General features: G+C 39.7%; 1 protein-coding gene across 8 annotated transcripts in view; it reads right to left on the reverse strand.

Moving 5' to 3' along the window:
- Positions 1-17798, reverse strand: part of cacna2d3a (calcium channel, voltage-dependent, alpha 2/delta subunit 3a) — an 892602-nt gene that overhangs the window by 338016 nt on the left and 536788 nt on the right. For all 8 annotated transcript variants that reach the window (XR_010020451.1, XM_063068081.1, XM_063068079.1 and 5 more), the window contains one exon: positions 15337-15450. Coding sequence is in view for 7 of the 8 variants with exons in the window: in XM_063068081.1 (XP_062924151.1) it covers positions 15337-15450 (114 nt within the window). In the remaining variant the exon portion in view is untranslated. The remainder of the gene's footprint in view (positions 1-15336; positions 15451-17798) is intronic.

Genomic DNA, 17798 nt, shown 5'->3' on the forward strand with positions numbered 1-17798 from the left:
TTCTTGAGCCTTTATAAGGCATTGGTCAGACCACACTTGGAGTATTATGAACACTATTGGGCTCCCTATCGAAGAAAAAACATGCTGGAATTGTAGAGGGCCCAAAGGAAGTTCATGAGAATTATTCTGGGAATGAAAGGGATAATGTATGAGGAGCATTTGATGCCTCTGGGACTGTACCTGTTGGAGTTTAGAAGAATGAGGGGGGGATCTCATTGAAACCTATTCAATACTGAAAGGCCTAGATAGAGTGGATGTGGAGAGGATGTTTCCAATAGTGGGTGAGTCTGGGATCAGAGGGCACAGCCTCACAACAGAGGGATGTCCATTTAGAACAGAGATGAGAAGAAATTTCTTTAGCCAGAGCCTGGGGAATCTATGGAATCTACGGCTGTGGAGGCCAAGTCATTGAGTATATTTAAAGCAGAGGGTGACGGGTTCTTGGATAGTCAAGGTGTCCAAGGTTATGCAGAGAAGGCAGGAGAATGGGGCTGAGAGAGATTAAAACATCAGCCATGATGGAACGTGGGAGCAGATTCAATGGGATGAGTGGCCTAATTCTGCTTCTGTTTTTTATGGTGTTATACCTCCTCCCTGGCAATATGAATGAGCTCCAAAACATCTACACGTGGATCTCTTATCTCCTGAGATCAGTAAACACGAAGGAGAAATAACGGTTAAAAATTCCACCCATCTCCGGCAGCTCAAGACTTAGGCTGCCCTCTATATACCCATGACTGTGTGGTTAGGCATAACTCAAATACCATCTATAACTTTGCTGATGATACAACCATCATTGGGCGTACAGGAGTGAGATATGACAACTAGTGGAGTGGTGTCGCAGCAACAACCTGGCACTCAACATCAGTAAGACGAAAGAGCTGATTGTGGACTTCATGAAGAGTAAGACGAAGGAACACATACCAATCCTCATAGAGGGATCAGAAGTGGAGAGAGCGAGCGGTTTCTTGTTCCTGGCTGTCAAGATATTGACACAATTATAAAGAAGGCAAAACAGCGGCTATACTTCAGTAGGAGTCTGAAGAGATTTGGTATGTCAACAAATACACTCAAAAACTTCTATAAATGTCCCGTGGAGAACATTCTGACAGGCTGCATCACTGTCTGGTATAGGGGGGTGGGGGCTACTGCACAGGACTGAAAGAAGCTGCAAAGGGTCGTAAATTCAGTGGGCTCCATCTAGGGTACTAGCCTACAAAGTACCTAAGACATTTTCAAGGAGCGATGTCTCAGAAAGGCAGCGTCCATTATTAAGGATCTCCAGCACCCAGGGAAAGCCCTTTTCTCGCTGTTACAAATCAGGTAGGAGGTACAGAAGCCTGAAGGCACACACTCAGCGATTCAGGAACAGATTCTTCCCCTCTGCCACCCGCTTCCTAAATGGATTTTGAACCCTCGGACACTACCTCACTTTTTTAATACATATTATTTCTGCTTGTTACTGATTTTTCATCTATTCAATATACGTATACTGTAATTGATCTACGTATTTATTATTATTATTATTTTATTTTGTGTTTTTTTCCTATATTATGTATTGCATTTAGCTGCTGCTAAGTTAACAAATTTCACGACACATGCCAGTGATAATAAACTCGATTCTGATTCTCTCCCTAGCCATCCTTCTAATCTTGATGTAATGTAGGTTCAGAACCTCTTGGGATTTTGCTTCACCTTACGTGTCAGATCCATCTCATTCTCTCTCTTTGTCCTCCTGATTTCTCTGTTAAAAGCATTTCTAATCTTTGTATTCGCTCGATCCTGGCCTTCTGAACCCAATGCATGATCACTTCTTTTTCTTAACCAGAGTTAATAGCTCTCATCAGCCAGGGTTCCCTAAGCTTGCTGGGTTTACCCTGCGTATTAGCACTGTTCTGGAACAAATGAATTGAATTGACTTTATTCATTACATCCTTCACATACATGAGGAGTAAAATTCTTTAGATTATCACACTCATAAAAGCCTTCCTTTTGCCATTAGTTCCTTTCTCTTCAAACATGCTCTCTCAATCTGCCTCTGCTATATTCAGTCTAATTGCCTCACAAATAGCCTGCTGCAGTTCAGGACCCTAACTGCCCCATCGTTTATCATCACTAAGACAGTTATGATCACAAGATCCGAAGTGTTCTGACTGCCACTTCAGTTACTGGCCCTGCCTTGTTCCATAAAAGGAGGCCTGGTATTGCATCTTCCTAAGTAGCCCCTCTATATATTGACTCAGGAAATTTTCCTGGACACACTTCACAAATTACATGCCATCCAGAGCCTTAACATACTGGGTAGTTCAGTCAATACCATAGAAAATAAAATGTCCCACTAAAACAGCCTTATTATTCTCGCAGCTGTGAGCAATTTCTCTACACACCTGCTCCTCAAGTTCCCACTTCTCCCAACATTTGGAAGAAGACTAAAATCATGGATTTGTCAAGAATGTGATGAGGATTAAGAGAAATAACCTTCTGTAATTAGGTAGTTTAGAGTGCAGTTCTGCACAATACTTCACAAAACCAATTGCAACTATGCCCTCTTCTCATTACTACCATGAAGGAGGAGATACAGGAGCCTGAAGGTGCACAATCAGCATTTTAAGAATAGCATCTTCCCCACCGCCATCAGATTTCTGTACGCACAATGAAGCCATGCACATCACCTCACTATTTTTTTCAGTTTTTTCTTTCTTGTTGCACTATATACAGAGTTACTTGGGGTCAGTGTCCATAAGACACTCAAAACTGCTGTGCAGGTTGACAGTGTTGTTAAGAAGGCGTATGGTGTGTTGCCCTTCATCAACCATGGGATTGAGTTCAAGAGCCGTGAGGTAATGCTACAGCTACAGAAGACCTTAGGTAGACACCACTTGGAGTACTGTGTTCAGTTCTGGTCACCTCACTACAGGAAGGATATGGATACTATAGAGAAAGGGCAGAGGAGATTTACACAGATGTTGCTTGGTTTGGAGACTGTGCCTTATGAGAATAGGTTGAGTGAATTTTGCCTTTTCTCCTTGGAGCGATGAAAGATGAGGGGCAACCTGATAGATGATGAGAGGCATTGATTGTGTGGGTAGCCAGAGGCTTTTTCCCAGGACTGAATTGGTTAACACAAGGGGGCATAGTGTTAAGGTGCTTGGAAGTAGTTACAGAGGGGATGTCAGAGGTAAGTTTTTCCACACAGAGAGTGGTGGGTGCATGGAATGCACTGCCAGCAACGGTAGTACAGGTGGATACAATACGGTCTTTTAAGAGGCTCTTAGATAGGTACACGGAGCCTAGAAAAATACAGGACTATGCAGTAGGGAAATTCTAGGCAGTTTCTAGAGTAGGTTACATAGTCGGCACAACATTGTGGGCTGAAGGGCCTGTAATGTGCTGTAGATCTTTGTTCATACACACACACACATATATATACTATAAGGTATAAGATATATATTATTGTAATGCATAGTTTTAAAATTATGTCTCGCATTGTACTGCTGCCACAAAACAATAGACCTCACAACATATTAATATTAAAACTGATTCTGATTCTGAATCTTTTGTCTCACATGAACAACAAAATTGTTATATCATCCTTCAAATTCTTTTATCTGTATAGATATGTGACTGCACAGTTCACGTGTCACTGGGACCTTGATTAAAGTGAGGTTACTGCAGAATGTACTGAGCAGTAAAAGACAAAAAGGGTTCACCAGCAACACAATAGCAATTACTGTGGTAGATGTGGTACTATTTGTGGATTACAATGATTACTTTGTTTGTGACAAGAAAGGAATTATACAATTTGGTTGATTAACACATTATACATTTGCCTGAATAATACAAATAATCTATTTGAGAAATACTTTTGAAATCAAGCTGATATAGTTAAGACAGCTTCCACAAACCTTGAATCAAAGAGAATATGAATGATCTGTTTCTTTAAAAAGCAAAGTACAAATGAAATTAAAGATTTGTTCAAGTATTAAGTACGTATGTGTTACGTTTGTTGTGTGGCGATTAAATCTGTGACAAACATTGAACAACAGGCAAAAGATAGAGAATGTATCTTGTTTTTATTGAGAAAATATGAAAAAGAATAGGAGCCAACCGACATTTCAGAAATAAAAATAACTGACAGCACAACTAATAAAAGCAATTTCAATGATAAAAGTTCATAAACACCTTCATTTGTTACTGTCAGTCATGTCTCCAAGAGCGATGATTCACTCCTGCTAGCACAGTGACCTTTGTCATGCCTGAACAAACTGCTCCCCTGCAGTGCACTGACTGAGCTAACTGAAGAATGGCACTCTTACTGAATAGCCAGATGGGGCAGCTTTGCTTCATCATTTGTGTCTCTGAACTGGAAATTGCAACAGAAGGATTCATTACTATTGGGAACAACTCTGCAAAGCCTGTATGATTTATTAGGGCATAAACTGCTGTAGAGACTATTATGAGACCTAAGCACTCTGTAAGGTCTATGAACTGCATGATGAAATAAGCATTAGGAATGGAAGATATCACCCTTTCATCTTAACAGGTTGATTATGACAGATGCGAAAAACCTATATCAATGAATGTGATAGCATAAATATTCTAAACCAATAAACTTTAATATTTGATCCTAAATGCACAAAACTAGAATTCAGAATTCAAGAGTGCAAGAAGTAGGGCTTCACAAGTACATAGGGGAGTCATTAAAATTATTTTGCTTTATTTTCAATCAATGTAAATCCCAACATATTTTATGATTTAAAAAAAACTTATTTTATTTCTTGAATCTATCATCTCCTGGCTAGTTTTGACTATCTTTTGCGAATTAATAATTGTAAATGTCACGGCAGTTCTCTGTGCCTGCTTAGAGTGGACCATTTCTTGCTTTATTATTTATATTTTTCTCCTTAAATTTAGCTGAGAGTGCAGCTGCTCAGCAAGTCATGTTCCTTTACATGGCAGGTGTCAATACTACTCCCTGACTGGCTAGCAAATTATGCTCTCCATAATTGTACTGACCTTGATAGCTTTGTCTCTTGCCTTTTGTCTGACGTGGGCATTCTGCTGTCAGAGAGCATTTCATGCAGTAGCCTGACCAAGCACTGATTAAATTTGATCAATGAGGGAAGACAGGTTCAAATATCATTTGGAAGTGGGATTCAAACTCACTCTACTATCAGATCTAGCAGATGGCTCAAGGGAACTGAAATGAATCAGAAACTCATTTAATTTACTAATACCAGTTATCACCATATAGTCAAAGATTTCACATTTATAGCACTAGACAGTAATCCAAATCCCGAGCACAGTTCTGCATAACTTTTATGTTCAAACATTCATTGTACAATTTGGGAGGGAAATACATTCTGTGATTGTTCAGTAAATAATGGTTCATATTTTGTTTTCCAGATTTACCATCTATAATCTCCACACGTAGTCTCCTCGTGTCTGTACTTATCAGATTCAGGTGGACTGAGGCTAACCTGTTCGGTGGAAGAGTTCTGAACTCCAGTACTATGTTATGGAATTACTTTTTAACAACTCAAAACATAAAACAAAATTAAAGTAATTTTAAATTAAGCTATATTTCCTCTTGTTAGCTCCCTATCACTTCACAATCTCTACAAGAGTACATGGTCTTGGATCCTGTGCCCAGTCTAACACAGGACAGGATTCTCCAGGCAAGACCAGATTCTCCAGGCAAAAATGTTGGAGAGCCTTGGCAAGATCGAGCTCCAATGTTCAACTCCATGGGAAGTTGGGGTTGGAAAGAACCGACAAGATAGGCTGTTCCAAATCTGTCAAACAAGTAAGATTCTGTTTGTAAGTGCAATATTTCCATATTTGAGCTATTCCAATTTCCCAGCGAGATCCAAACAATTATATTTCACAGGACTATTCACCAATTCCAAATTGATAACTAAATATTTCATTGTCTAGTACAAATTATTAATTGCTTGTAGAACATTTTGCTTCTTATTTTATAGTGTTCAAATTTCAGGCCTTTTTCCTGGATAGGTGATCTTCTGGAATATGTCTAACATTATAGTCCTTGCTGTCTCATTGGATGGAATGCATGAGCAGTTTTTGATGAGTTACTTGTTGATTTTGTTGTGACTTATTTTGCCACCAGGCACTCATTCATGAAATTCCTGCTGAAACTGTTGCAGGGAACATATTTATCCATATTATTAACAAAATACAAGCTGAATGATAAGCTTTTGTACAACTAGTTGTAGATTGAATTTACTAATGGCAGGGAAAAATGAAAGATTAGCTTTATTCGATACACATACATTTGTCACATGTAACTTTGAAACATACAATGAAATGCATCGAGAATGTGTTTTGGGGTTGTGTCGACATCCTTTGGGCACCAGCACAGGATGCCCACAAATTACTAAGCCTAACTCATATGTCTTTGCAATGTGGGAGGAAACCAGAGCACCCGGAGGAAATTCACGCAGTCATGGGAAGAATGTATAACCTCCTTACAGACAGCGGTTGGATTTGAACCCTGATAATACAGCTGGCATTGTAAGGTAATACACTAACCACTACACTACCATGCCATCATGTTTTGCTAAAATATGAAGAAAAGTAAATTATAGAATTATGTTGGAATATGCTCTGCATCCACCAATAGTATAAGTACTTTCACAAGTAGATCATACTCATTACAGAAACAATTGACACAAATTTATGCAAACTGAATGAAATATGATGCCATATTAAGAACATGGAGTCCTAAATAGATGACTGCAATATACTAACTCCAGTGGTAGATATGAGAATAACCAGGACAGGTAGCATTTAAACTACTCAATTAATTTATTCATTAAGATACAGGCGAAATGGGCCCTTCTGGCCCTTCAAGCATCGCTGCCCGACAAGCCCTGATTTTAACCATAGCCTAATCACGGGAAATTTTACATTGAGCAATTTAACCTACCAACCAGTACGTCTTTGGACTGTGAGAGGAAACCCTGACAGTCACGGAGAAAACACACAAACTCCTTACAGACAGAATCAGAATCAAGTTTATTATCACTGGTATGTGACGTGAAATTTGTTAACTTCGCAGCAGCAGTTCAACGCAGTACATAATCTAGCAGAGAGAGAGAAAAAATAATAATAAATAAAATAAAACATACTAATAAACAGCGCTGGGAAATGCACCTGGATCATTGGTACTATAAAGCGTTGTGCTAACCACTATGCTACCATGCCGCCCAAATTCCAGTTAATATACTAAGTTTCTCAAAAAAGTCTACAAGACTATTGGAAGCAGACCATGACTGCTGGGCACAAAAAAATAGACGTTTCTTTCTGAGTCAAGCCAGGCTCTTCTGGATGGAATTGTATTGAGGAGGTAATTCTGGATTATGCCCAGTCTTGAAGAAGGAGGTACTAGAATCCACACTTGCGTCCTCCCTCCCAAGCTACTGACAAATAACATAAGTCCAACAACCTCAATACAGCAGGGAAAGAAACATATCTTGTGTTTCACCATATCACCCCCGCCCCCCCATACACACACACACACACACACACACACACACACACACACACACACACACAGAAAATGCTGGAGGAATTCAGCAAGTCACGCAGCATCTCTGAAGGGGAACAAACAATTGGCCTCCTGATGAAGAATCTCGGCCCAAAATCTCAACTATTTATTCCCCTCCATAGATGCAACCCGACTTGGTGAGTTTCTCCAGCATTTTCTGTGTGTTGCTCAAGATTTCCAGCATCTGCAGAATCTCTTGTGTTTAACAATGTCCATTGGTTCATTTAGTGTGATGTTGGAAAGTGCACTAGGAAAACAATCCTTGGAGAGCAAACCTCAAAAACCCATTAGGTTTTCTTCCTGCCCTCAGAATTATTTCAGATTTAGACAAAGGCCAACATATTTGCTGTTACTAACAAATATCTTGTTGACATATTTAGAGCAGGAAATATGCACACACTTCCTGACACCTATTTAGGGCCGCAGTTCAGAAAGAATCTAACCAAAAGTCACAGCATGGCCAAATCTGTAGGCTTGCAACTCTGCCCAGAAAAATTACATATTTCTAACATGACTTGAAAGTATTTCACTTTACACACATTGCATGACTTTTATTCCGTAAGACAGCACTTCAATGTAATTTTACTAATCATCTACAGCTTGCAGAGTGTATCCCACATGGTGACCTAATAGGTATTTTTTAGTTCTCCATTATATCTACATTTCCTGTTTTATCCCTTAGACCATTGTTTATATTTCTCCAGCATTCTTTTCTCTTCATAGAAACAAAAATATTCAGACCAAAGCGATTCAAGGTTTTACACAGACAGGAATGGCACAAAGTGTGGGACAAGTGATTAATAATGTTGATTTAAATATAGGTTAATTAGTAGCTCTGCTTCTGAAATAATTGTTACTCTTCAGGGGGAAAGAAAGGTTGTTTCTCACTCATCTATCCCAGCATCAAAGTCATGATGATTTTGTTTACGCTCAGCGTTACAATTAATTTATGCATTAATTTGGATGTTAGTGCTAATGGAGCGTGTTAATGTGCTTCCTCTGCATTCGTGGTGCTTCGTTTGTTAAGGACACGTCAAGGAGATTTTTTTCCTTAACATGCAAAGGTTTGACAATCAACAGAATCATAGGGTCAGAAATTACTGCAATAATGAGTTTGATGGTGAACAGCATTAATTGGACTTTTATGAAATCACACTAAATTATGGTAAAAAAAATGTAACTTTGAGTTGATGTTCAATTAAAGCAGGGATGTAATTGCTTAATCAGGGACCTTTCAAATATCACGTGGAGCAGCTGTCCTTAGCCAAAAAGAGAAAAGGATAACAAAAGTCTAAAAGGTGAATTTTGATCCAAAGGAAATATGAAAACAGTATTAAAAGTGAGATGGATTCAAAGCAAGAGAAAGATAGACAGAAAGGGATTTTTAAAATGAGCATGGTAAAGAAACATTATAACAGAACTGTGCTTGGTATTGTTGGATGGCTAAGAATTTAGAAATGAGAGACAAGGGGTATGCAGAATGTGCAAAAACCTCGGCCAGTGATATGTCGGAACTGTGTTAGCCGTCCTTCATGATCGGTAAAACTACAGCACGTCATGGATATATCAATGTGCTCTTTCAATAGGAATCTGGGAATAGCTAACTAACATAAATGAGGATGGAAGACTGGGCAATAAACGGTATGAGAATTACAAGAAAAATTATTCACTGTTTGCTGTAAAGAGACGTCACTACTTTGGACCCTTCTAAGAGCTTTTTAAGTTTTGTACATCGAAGGCATAAATGTAAATTAAAATTAATTGAACAAAAAGACTTCAATTAGCAGGTCTAAGCGACAGTAGTAGGAATAATTCATAACAACATGGGAAATTCATCAATTTCATCAGGTTCATGGCAGGAAATGACTTTTATTGAATTTGACAACAATGGCCATCAATTTGCATTAAACTGTGCAGTCATTACATATTTCCTTTTTGATGTCAATTCCCAGATTAAAAAAAAATAAATATTAATGGTAGTACTATCTCACACTAGAAGATGTGGTTTGCTAGAGTAGAAATAATGAATGGATCAGAAATTGTGTGCAGTTTGGATCACCTACCTACAGGAAAGATAGCAATAAGCTTGAAAGTGTGCAGAGAAAGTTTATATAGGTGTTGCCGGGACTTCAGGACTCAAGTTACAGGGATAGATTGAAAAAGTTAGAACTTTATTTCCTGGAGTGCAAGAGCATGAGGGACAAACTTATGGGGTATACAAAATTATGAGGGCTATAGATAGGGTGAATGCTTGCAGGTTTCTTTCCTCTCATGTTGGGTGAGAAGAATCTAAGGGGGAACTACTTCACTCAGAGAGTGGGGTGGTGTATGTAATGGGCGGCCAGTGGAGGTGATAGACTTAGATTCAATTGAAACATTTAAGAGAAAATTGGATAGGTACATGGATGACAAAGGTGTGAAGGACAATACTCCAGGTGTCAGGACTAAGCAGAAAATCAGGCCGGCATGGACTAGATAGGCTGAAGGGCCAGTTTCTGTAGTGTTGTCGTGCTCATTCTATTTATAAAAGACTATTTGGAAGTTCCATGCTGAATTTTCATTGCCATGCTTGACCTTTTGCCATTACTGCTAATTACATCATCCATGGGTATAAGACAGAGTTTTCTGCGCTAATTCTGCAAATGCTTCAGCTAAAAGGGAATGGTTTCACAAATGGTCAAGAAATGCACTTGTTCAACACCATATCGGACATAGCAGCACACAAAAAATGCTGGACAAACTCCACAAGCCAGGCAACATCTATGGAAAAGAGTACAGATGACGTTTTGTGCCAAGACCCTTCATCAGGACTGGAGAAAAAAGATATGGAGTCAAAATTAGAAGGTAGGGGGAGGGGAGGAAGAAGCACAAGGTGATAGGTAAAACTGGGAGGGGGAGGGCTGAAGTAAAGAGCTAGGAAGTTGATTGGTGAAGGAGATACAGGGCTGGGGAAGGGTGAGTCAGAACACCATGGAAGAAAGAAAAGTGGGAGGAGCACCAGAGGGAGGTGATGGACAGGTAAGGAGATAAGGTGAGAGAGGGAAACATGAATGGGGAATGGCGAAGGAGTGTGGGTGAGCATAACCAGAAGTTTGAGAAATCGATGTTCGTGTCATCAGGTTGGAGGCTACCCAGACTGAATATAAGATGTTGCTCCTCCAACCTGAGTGTGGCCTCATCACGACAGTAGAGGAGGCCATAGGCTGCCATGTCAGAATGGGAATGGGAAAAGGAATTAAAATGGGTGGCCACTGGGAGATCCCACTTTCTCTGGTGGACAGAGCGTAGGTGCTCGGCGAAGCAGTCTCCCAATCTATGTCAGGTCTCAATGATATACAGGAAGCCACACCAGGAGCATCAGATGCAGTAGATGACCTCAACAGTCTCACAGGTGAAGTGTCGCCTCACCTGGAAGGACTGTTTGGGGCCCTGAGTGGTAGTGAGGGAGGAGGTGTAGGGGCAGGTGTAGCACTTGATCTGCTTGCAAGGATAAGTGCCAGGAGGGAGATCAGTGGGGAAGGCTCTTGAGTAGGAGGTAGAAATGTGGAGTAAGGGATCTATAAGGTTGGTGGCAGTTAATAAGGTCAGTGATGGTGTGGGAGACAATTGCCTGGTGCTCCTTAATGGGATCTTGTTTGAGGGGTAAATAACAGTAGGTGTCTGGGAGTTGTCACTGGGCCTTAGCAAAGTAGAGGTCAGTCCACTAGATTACTGCAGCACTCCCCTTACTGAAGGTTTGATGGTGAGGTTAGGATTAGTGTGGAGAGAGTGGAGAGCAGAACTTTTGGAAGAAGTGAGGTTGGAATTGGAAAGAGAAGTGGTAAAGTAGAGACAGTTGATGTCCCATCAGCAATTGGCAACGAAAAGATTCAGAGCAGGCAGAAGACTAGAAGGGGGCGTCCAGGAAGAGGAGGGAGGTTGAAGATGGGAGAAGGGGTCATTGCTGTGGGGCGGAGAGTCCTTGCCAAAGAAGTAGCCACAGAGACGGAGGCAGCCTGTGTGTTAGGAACGCCTTCCACAACCATTCAATTACTCTACCATTCTGCTACTGAGTCACATATTGTACTGTCTACAGGCACTGAAGCAACTTGCCAAGACTCCTTAGACAACATCTTCTAGATCCATAATCTTCACCAGCTAGCAGGACAAGGGCAGCAAAAGCATAGGAACACCACCACCTGGAGGTCACCTGCCAAGCCATACACCATGCTTACTTGGAAATATATTGCAGTTTCTTCACTGTTGCTGTCTCAGTATCCTGGAACTCCATCCCTATCAGTATTGTGGGCATACCTGCACCTCTAGGACTGCAATAATTCAAGAAAGCAGCACACCAGTCTTCTCAAAGGCAACTAGTAATTAAAAATTAAATACTGGCTTAGCCTGCAAAGTCCACATACCTTAACTAATTAATAAAATGTAGGCGTAAAGATATCAAATTTGACTTGTCATATCCATCAAATAATGACAAGAAAAATAATGTGGGAAAATATTTGGACACAAGACAAACTCTTTTCTTCACATAGTAAATTCCCCTAATATGGAGGCAAGTCAGCAGTATTCCAAAATCTTGTGTCTTCTGAACACAATACTCCATTATTTATTTGCAAGAAGATCTGATGAAGAGTCTTCAACCTGAAACATTAATCCTGTTTCACCTTCCAAAGAAGCTGCCTGATCTACTGACTATTTCCAGAATTCCCCTTTTTATTTTGAATTTCCATCATCTGCAGTTCTCCTGATTTTCAAATACTTTTGGATCTTGGGAACTTTGCTGCTGGGGATGAGTGGCCCACCCACATCAGAAATTGGTCATCAGGCTGAAAACGCAAGGTCAGGAGATTGATTTGAGTGGTGCACAGCGTAGAACGTAGAACAGTGCATCTCTTTCAACCCATAATGTTATACCGACCTTCTGACCTACAACAGAATCAATCTAAACCCTCCCTCCCACATAGTCCTCCATTTTTCTTTCATCCATCTGCCTATTTAAGAGTCTCTTAAATGTCCCTAATGTATCTGCCTCTACAAACACTCCTGGCAATATATTCCAGGCATCCTCCACTCTCTATGTGAAAAACCTACCTCTGACATCTCCCCTAAACTTCCCTCCACTCACCTTAAAAGGATGTCCTCTGATAATAACCACTGGCCCCCTGAGAAAAAGGTGCTGACTACCCACTCTATTTATGCTGGGGGTGGAAGGAAAGAGTGACAAGCTAAAAGAACAGATTTCAGTAAATATATTGAAGTGAGCTTAAGCCAGATCGAGTTCTTAGCATCCCAGTGGGATTTCTTTGGTGGCCCTTTAAGTTCAACTGCAGCTGTATTAACTGAGGTACTTAAATCGAGCTGTTCTGCATGCATCTAAAAAGACAATGTCTCCAGGAACACTGCATAGAGAATTATATCATCATGTATGTATCTAACATGAAAATTGAAAGCGCAATTCATATAATGTGGATAAGTTTCATATAATCACACTCGAACACTGAAAAAGGTCCACTTTCACATGTGTGGAACCAAACACAAAGCGAAGCAATGCGTCTGAATTTCTAATCCTGTTTATTTATTGACCGGGATTCGAAGTTCTCTGCATTAGTTGAAGACAAATAAAACTAGGTTAAAATCCTAGAGGATCAGAGGAAGGCCTTTGGCAACTGGCTCAGTTGCAAAGAAAAAGTGAGCACAAAAGCCCATGATTATCCATAGTCCATCTGATATTACCTCCTACAGGCTGAAGCAGTCCTTAGCTTGTCTCTACAGGTGTCTCTGATTTTAATATTCTGTTAATGTGGGAACATATCTTAGTTTATTCTCGCCAGCATGTTATTTTCTGCTGGTGATTATGTCTGGTTAGAGAAAGCAAGGCATTCATGATTGAAGTTACAAGCAATTCTTCTTTTTGTAATCTACAAACAGTGGCTATCGAACTTAACGCATTAAAGCCAGCTTTATCAGTTTGTGGCAGGATTTCTACAACACATCAGTCTTTTAAATGGCATTTTAAACAACAGTTGACAATCCCGCTCCAAGTATTGATGCCCATTTCTTTCTTATCCCAAAATCTAGAGCTTTATTTACTGAACCTAACCAAATTACCTTTTATAAAGTCTCTGACACTTGCTAGAGAGCAAATCAACTCCACAATGGATTTAAAGATGTTGCCACCTTTTCACTGGTTTTATTGATTGCGAATATTGAAGCACACAATGACTGCAACAGTGACTGCATTTGCTTTAGAAGTAGCTTTCACTTTAAATAAATGTTAGAACTACCCATTAAGTGCTGTGCACATCTGATTATTTTACTACTAGAGGAACAATAGATTGAGATTGTAACAGAGAATGCAGAGAATTAGATAAACCTTCACCAAATTCTATAAGCAACTCTACATTCAAGCGTTGACAATATTTCAATTATGCAGACTTCAAAATACAATTTGATTCCCTGTACATGTTTCAATTAGCAGATTACAAAAGATAATTTGATTCCCTGTACTACAGCAGAAAGTATTCCATTTATGATATTATTATAACAAACAGTTCAATTACACATAGCAACACAAAGGCAAACTGACAATTTTAACAGAAAGGGCCTCTTATGCAGAGGGTTTGTTTAACTGCAATTTAAAAAGAATTCTCGTCAATAGATTATTTTTTGGCATTCGGCTGAGTAAATACTTTGATACAAGTGCTGTATTTCAAATGGTTAAAAAATTATTAAGAAACTTATGTCAAAGGAGCATCGCTTATTGGCTTGACAGGGTGAGTGTTGAGCAGGAGAGGGTAAATTGGCCTCCACTTCCTACCTTTTTTGTGGAAAGCCGTAAATCGGAATCATAATCTCAGCATAAAGGTTGGTCATTTAGGTCTGAGAAAAGGTTCATCTTTATTTTCACTTTGGAGTTGTTAACCTTCATGCAGAGTTTGATGCTCATGACAACTGTGGATACTCAAGTTATAATTCTACTCTAGACTGTGGTGGTTAGTTTTTTAAGCACCCAGGGAATAAGGGAATGTTGTTGGTGCAGAAGTTCAAACATTATCTTATTGAATGGTGAACAGGCTCGAGGAGGGTCTAGCCTTTTCCTGCTCCTGTTTCTAAGAAGATATCGCAATCATCCTCTGGCTCCAATGCTTAACTCCAATTTTCTCCACATATTGTAAACATATTAGTATGTATTAAGACTGCAATGCAATGAATGTTGTGTATCAAAGCAGTTTTCATTTGTCTAAAAGTGAGGCAGGACTAAGATAACACAATTATCCAGTAACCCTATTAAGATCATTAAGACATAGTTAAAAGAGATGTTTATTTGCCATGAGAAAAGGAAGAAGAAAACAAGACTATCACTTATATTGCAATGTTTGAATTCCTGTCAGAATGTCTTAAAGTTCTTACAGCTAGTGAAGTACTTTCTGTTGTCAGAAATACAGACACTAATTTGCACACAGTAAGCTCTCACATCTGTGATGACAGATAAATAAATGGCATTTGAAATGATAGCAAAAGGAAAATATTAGCCCATGAGGTTCTATGGCATAATACCTTAAAATCTTTACATTCACCTCAGAGCAGGTGAGGTGTTAGTTTATGTAATTTATGAAAGTCAGCACCTGCAGCAGTATAGCATTCCCTCGACACCGCACTTAAGTGTGAGTCCAGAATTTACAACTCCTGGCCAACTAGTCCAAAAGCACAATACATAATTGTATGATGACTAAATACATCTTAAAATTTAATGTAAAATTCTTGGTGCTTACCTTTCGATCAGGCCAGTTGTATTTTGCAAAAACAGAATCATATGTATCCACAGCTCCATCAGTAACAAGCATAATAGCTTGGCTGCAACTACTTCCATGACCTGTGCTGTTAAACTAGAAGAAAATAGTGGAAACAGGATGAGCGAGCTATTTCTTACATGAAAAAAATTTGTAATGAATCACCTTCTTGCTTTGTGGAATAACCATATTTTACCTGTGCATCTCTTATTTTTTCTGTTTATTTCAGTTATGCAATATTAACATTAATATTATACATTGATATATTAATATTATATTGTTTGTCCAATGCTAATGAAATGGAAAAGGAGAGCATCCCAATGAATGGGCACTTTGTCCCTAGTGACTGTGAGAGGTGAAATAAGCAGTGAATTGTCTTACAGCCTCCTTTATTTGGTTTCATTTGTCGCCATTTGTTTCTAAAGGGTGAAGCAAACTTTTTAAAATTGATTTTCCGTTGCAAGTAAGCTTTATCTTTTGAAGACACTAATTCCCTGTGAGCAGTATAACTATTGATCTGTTACAGCTATCAAAAGTTGAAGTCTGCATAGCCGTGAGGTAATGAATGAAGGATAATCTAAAGGCCACGCAGGCTGAGCAATCAGAGCAACACTTGCCACTCAGGGTTTAGTTTTGGACATTGAAGAGCTTATAGTATTGGGCTATGAGCTTAGAAATGAGATAATGTTGCACTAGATTTGTCAGTATTAACTATATAAAACCCCATATAACATGCCCTCTTCTCATTGTTACCATCAGGAAGAAGGTACAGAAAGAAGCCTAAAGGCATACACTCAATGATTCAGGAACAGTTTCTTCCCCTTGTCATCTGATTTCTTAATGGACATTGAACCCATGAGCACTAACTCACTACTTTTTATTTCTATTTTTTTCCACTTCTTATTTGACTATTTAATATAAACTTATCCTCACTATAATTCACAGTATTTTTTCTCTATATTATAGAAACATAGAAAGCCTACAGCACAATACAGGCCCTTCGGCCTACAAATCGGTGCCGAACATGTCCTTACTATAGAAATTACCTAGGTTTACCCATAGCCCTCTATTTTTCTGAGCTCCATGTACCTATCCAGGAGTCTCTTAAAAGACCCTATCGTTTCCGCCTCCACCACCGCTGCCGGCAGCCCATTCCACGCACTCACCAGTCTCTGCATAAAAAAACTTACCCCTGACATCTCCTCTGTGCCTACTTCCAAGCACCTTAAAACCTGCGTTGTACTTAAAACTATCATGTATTGCATTGTACTGCTGATGCAAGGCGAGCAAATTTCACGACATATGCCGATGATATCAAACCTGATTCTGATATAGCCCAGAATGAATCATACTAGTGGTTATTTCTGTCCTCACTGACATACGCTGGAGCATAAAGCATCACATGACCATTGTGGAAGCGTCTCAGTGGAAACGGGAGCATATTGTACCCTTCTGTTGCTATCCTTGCTATTTAAAGGGACATCCTGGTGATACCCGGAGACCTCTCCGAGCGAATAATCACAGGTTACTTGTGTAACTTACAAGTTCGTCAGTGTTCTTACACCGGCAGTGACATTGAAGGACAGTTACTCATGGAGGAGATGTAAGACGCAGGGAAAAGGTAGACAACGTCCTGCAATGGGCATAGCTTGGAGTATTGAGTTTCAATCTGTGCTGGGTGAGGTAGATATGGAATTTACCTCACACTACTAAATAAGAGTCCTTCTGGTCATTCTAGATTCCAAGAAAAAAAATCAGGTGTCCGGTTCAAAGTTGTGATTGCCGCAGTTTCACTCTGAAATACAGTCAGAGGCTGCTTTGTCAGGTACTATCGTCCTTCAGGGTTCGATGCTTTATGCGCTCAGAGATGCACTTCTACATATCACTTTTGAAATGATGATTATTTAGTTACTTAGAGATAAAATATGGAACAGGCTCTTCTGGTCCTTCGAATTGCACTGCCCAGCAACTCACCGATTTGATCCTAGTCTAATCACGGGACAACCTTCTAACCGGTACACCTTTGGAGTGTGGGGAGAAGCTGGAGTACCTGGAGGAAACCGTGCACACACAGGAAGGAATGTACAAACTTTCTTACCGAGGACACCAGAATTGAACTCTGAACTTCGATGCCCCTAGCTGTGATAGCTAACCAGTACGCTACCGTGGTTATTTGAGTTATGTCATCTTCCTGTCAGCATAACAGGAGCAAGTCTGGCCATTCTCCTCTGATCTCTCTCATTAACAAGGCATTTTCACTCACAGAATTGCTGATCACTGGGTTCTTTTTTGTTAGTTTCTCTCACCATTCTCTGAACGTTCCGGAGACTGTTGTATGTAAAAACCCAAAGACATCAACAGCTTCTGAGATATTCAAACCACCCTATTTGGCACCAGTAATCATTGCACAGTCAAAGTCACTTAGAGCACATTTCTTCCCTATT

The sequence above is a fragment of the Mobula hypostoma genome, chromosome 15, assembly GCF_963921235.1.
Source record: "Mobula hypostoma chromosome 15, sMobHyp1.1, whole genome shotgun sequence".
NCBI classification, from domain to species: Eukaryota; Metazoa; Chordata; class Chondrichthyes; order Myliobatiformes; family Myliobatidae; genus Mobula; species Mobula hypostoma.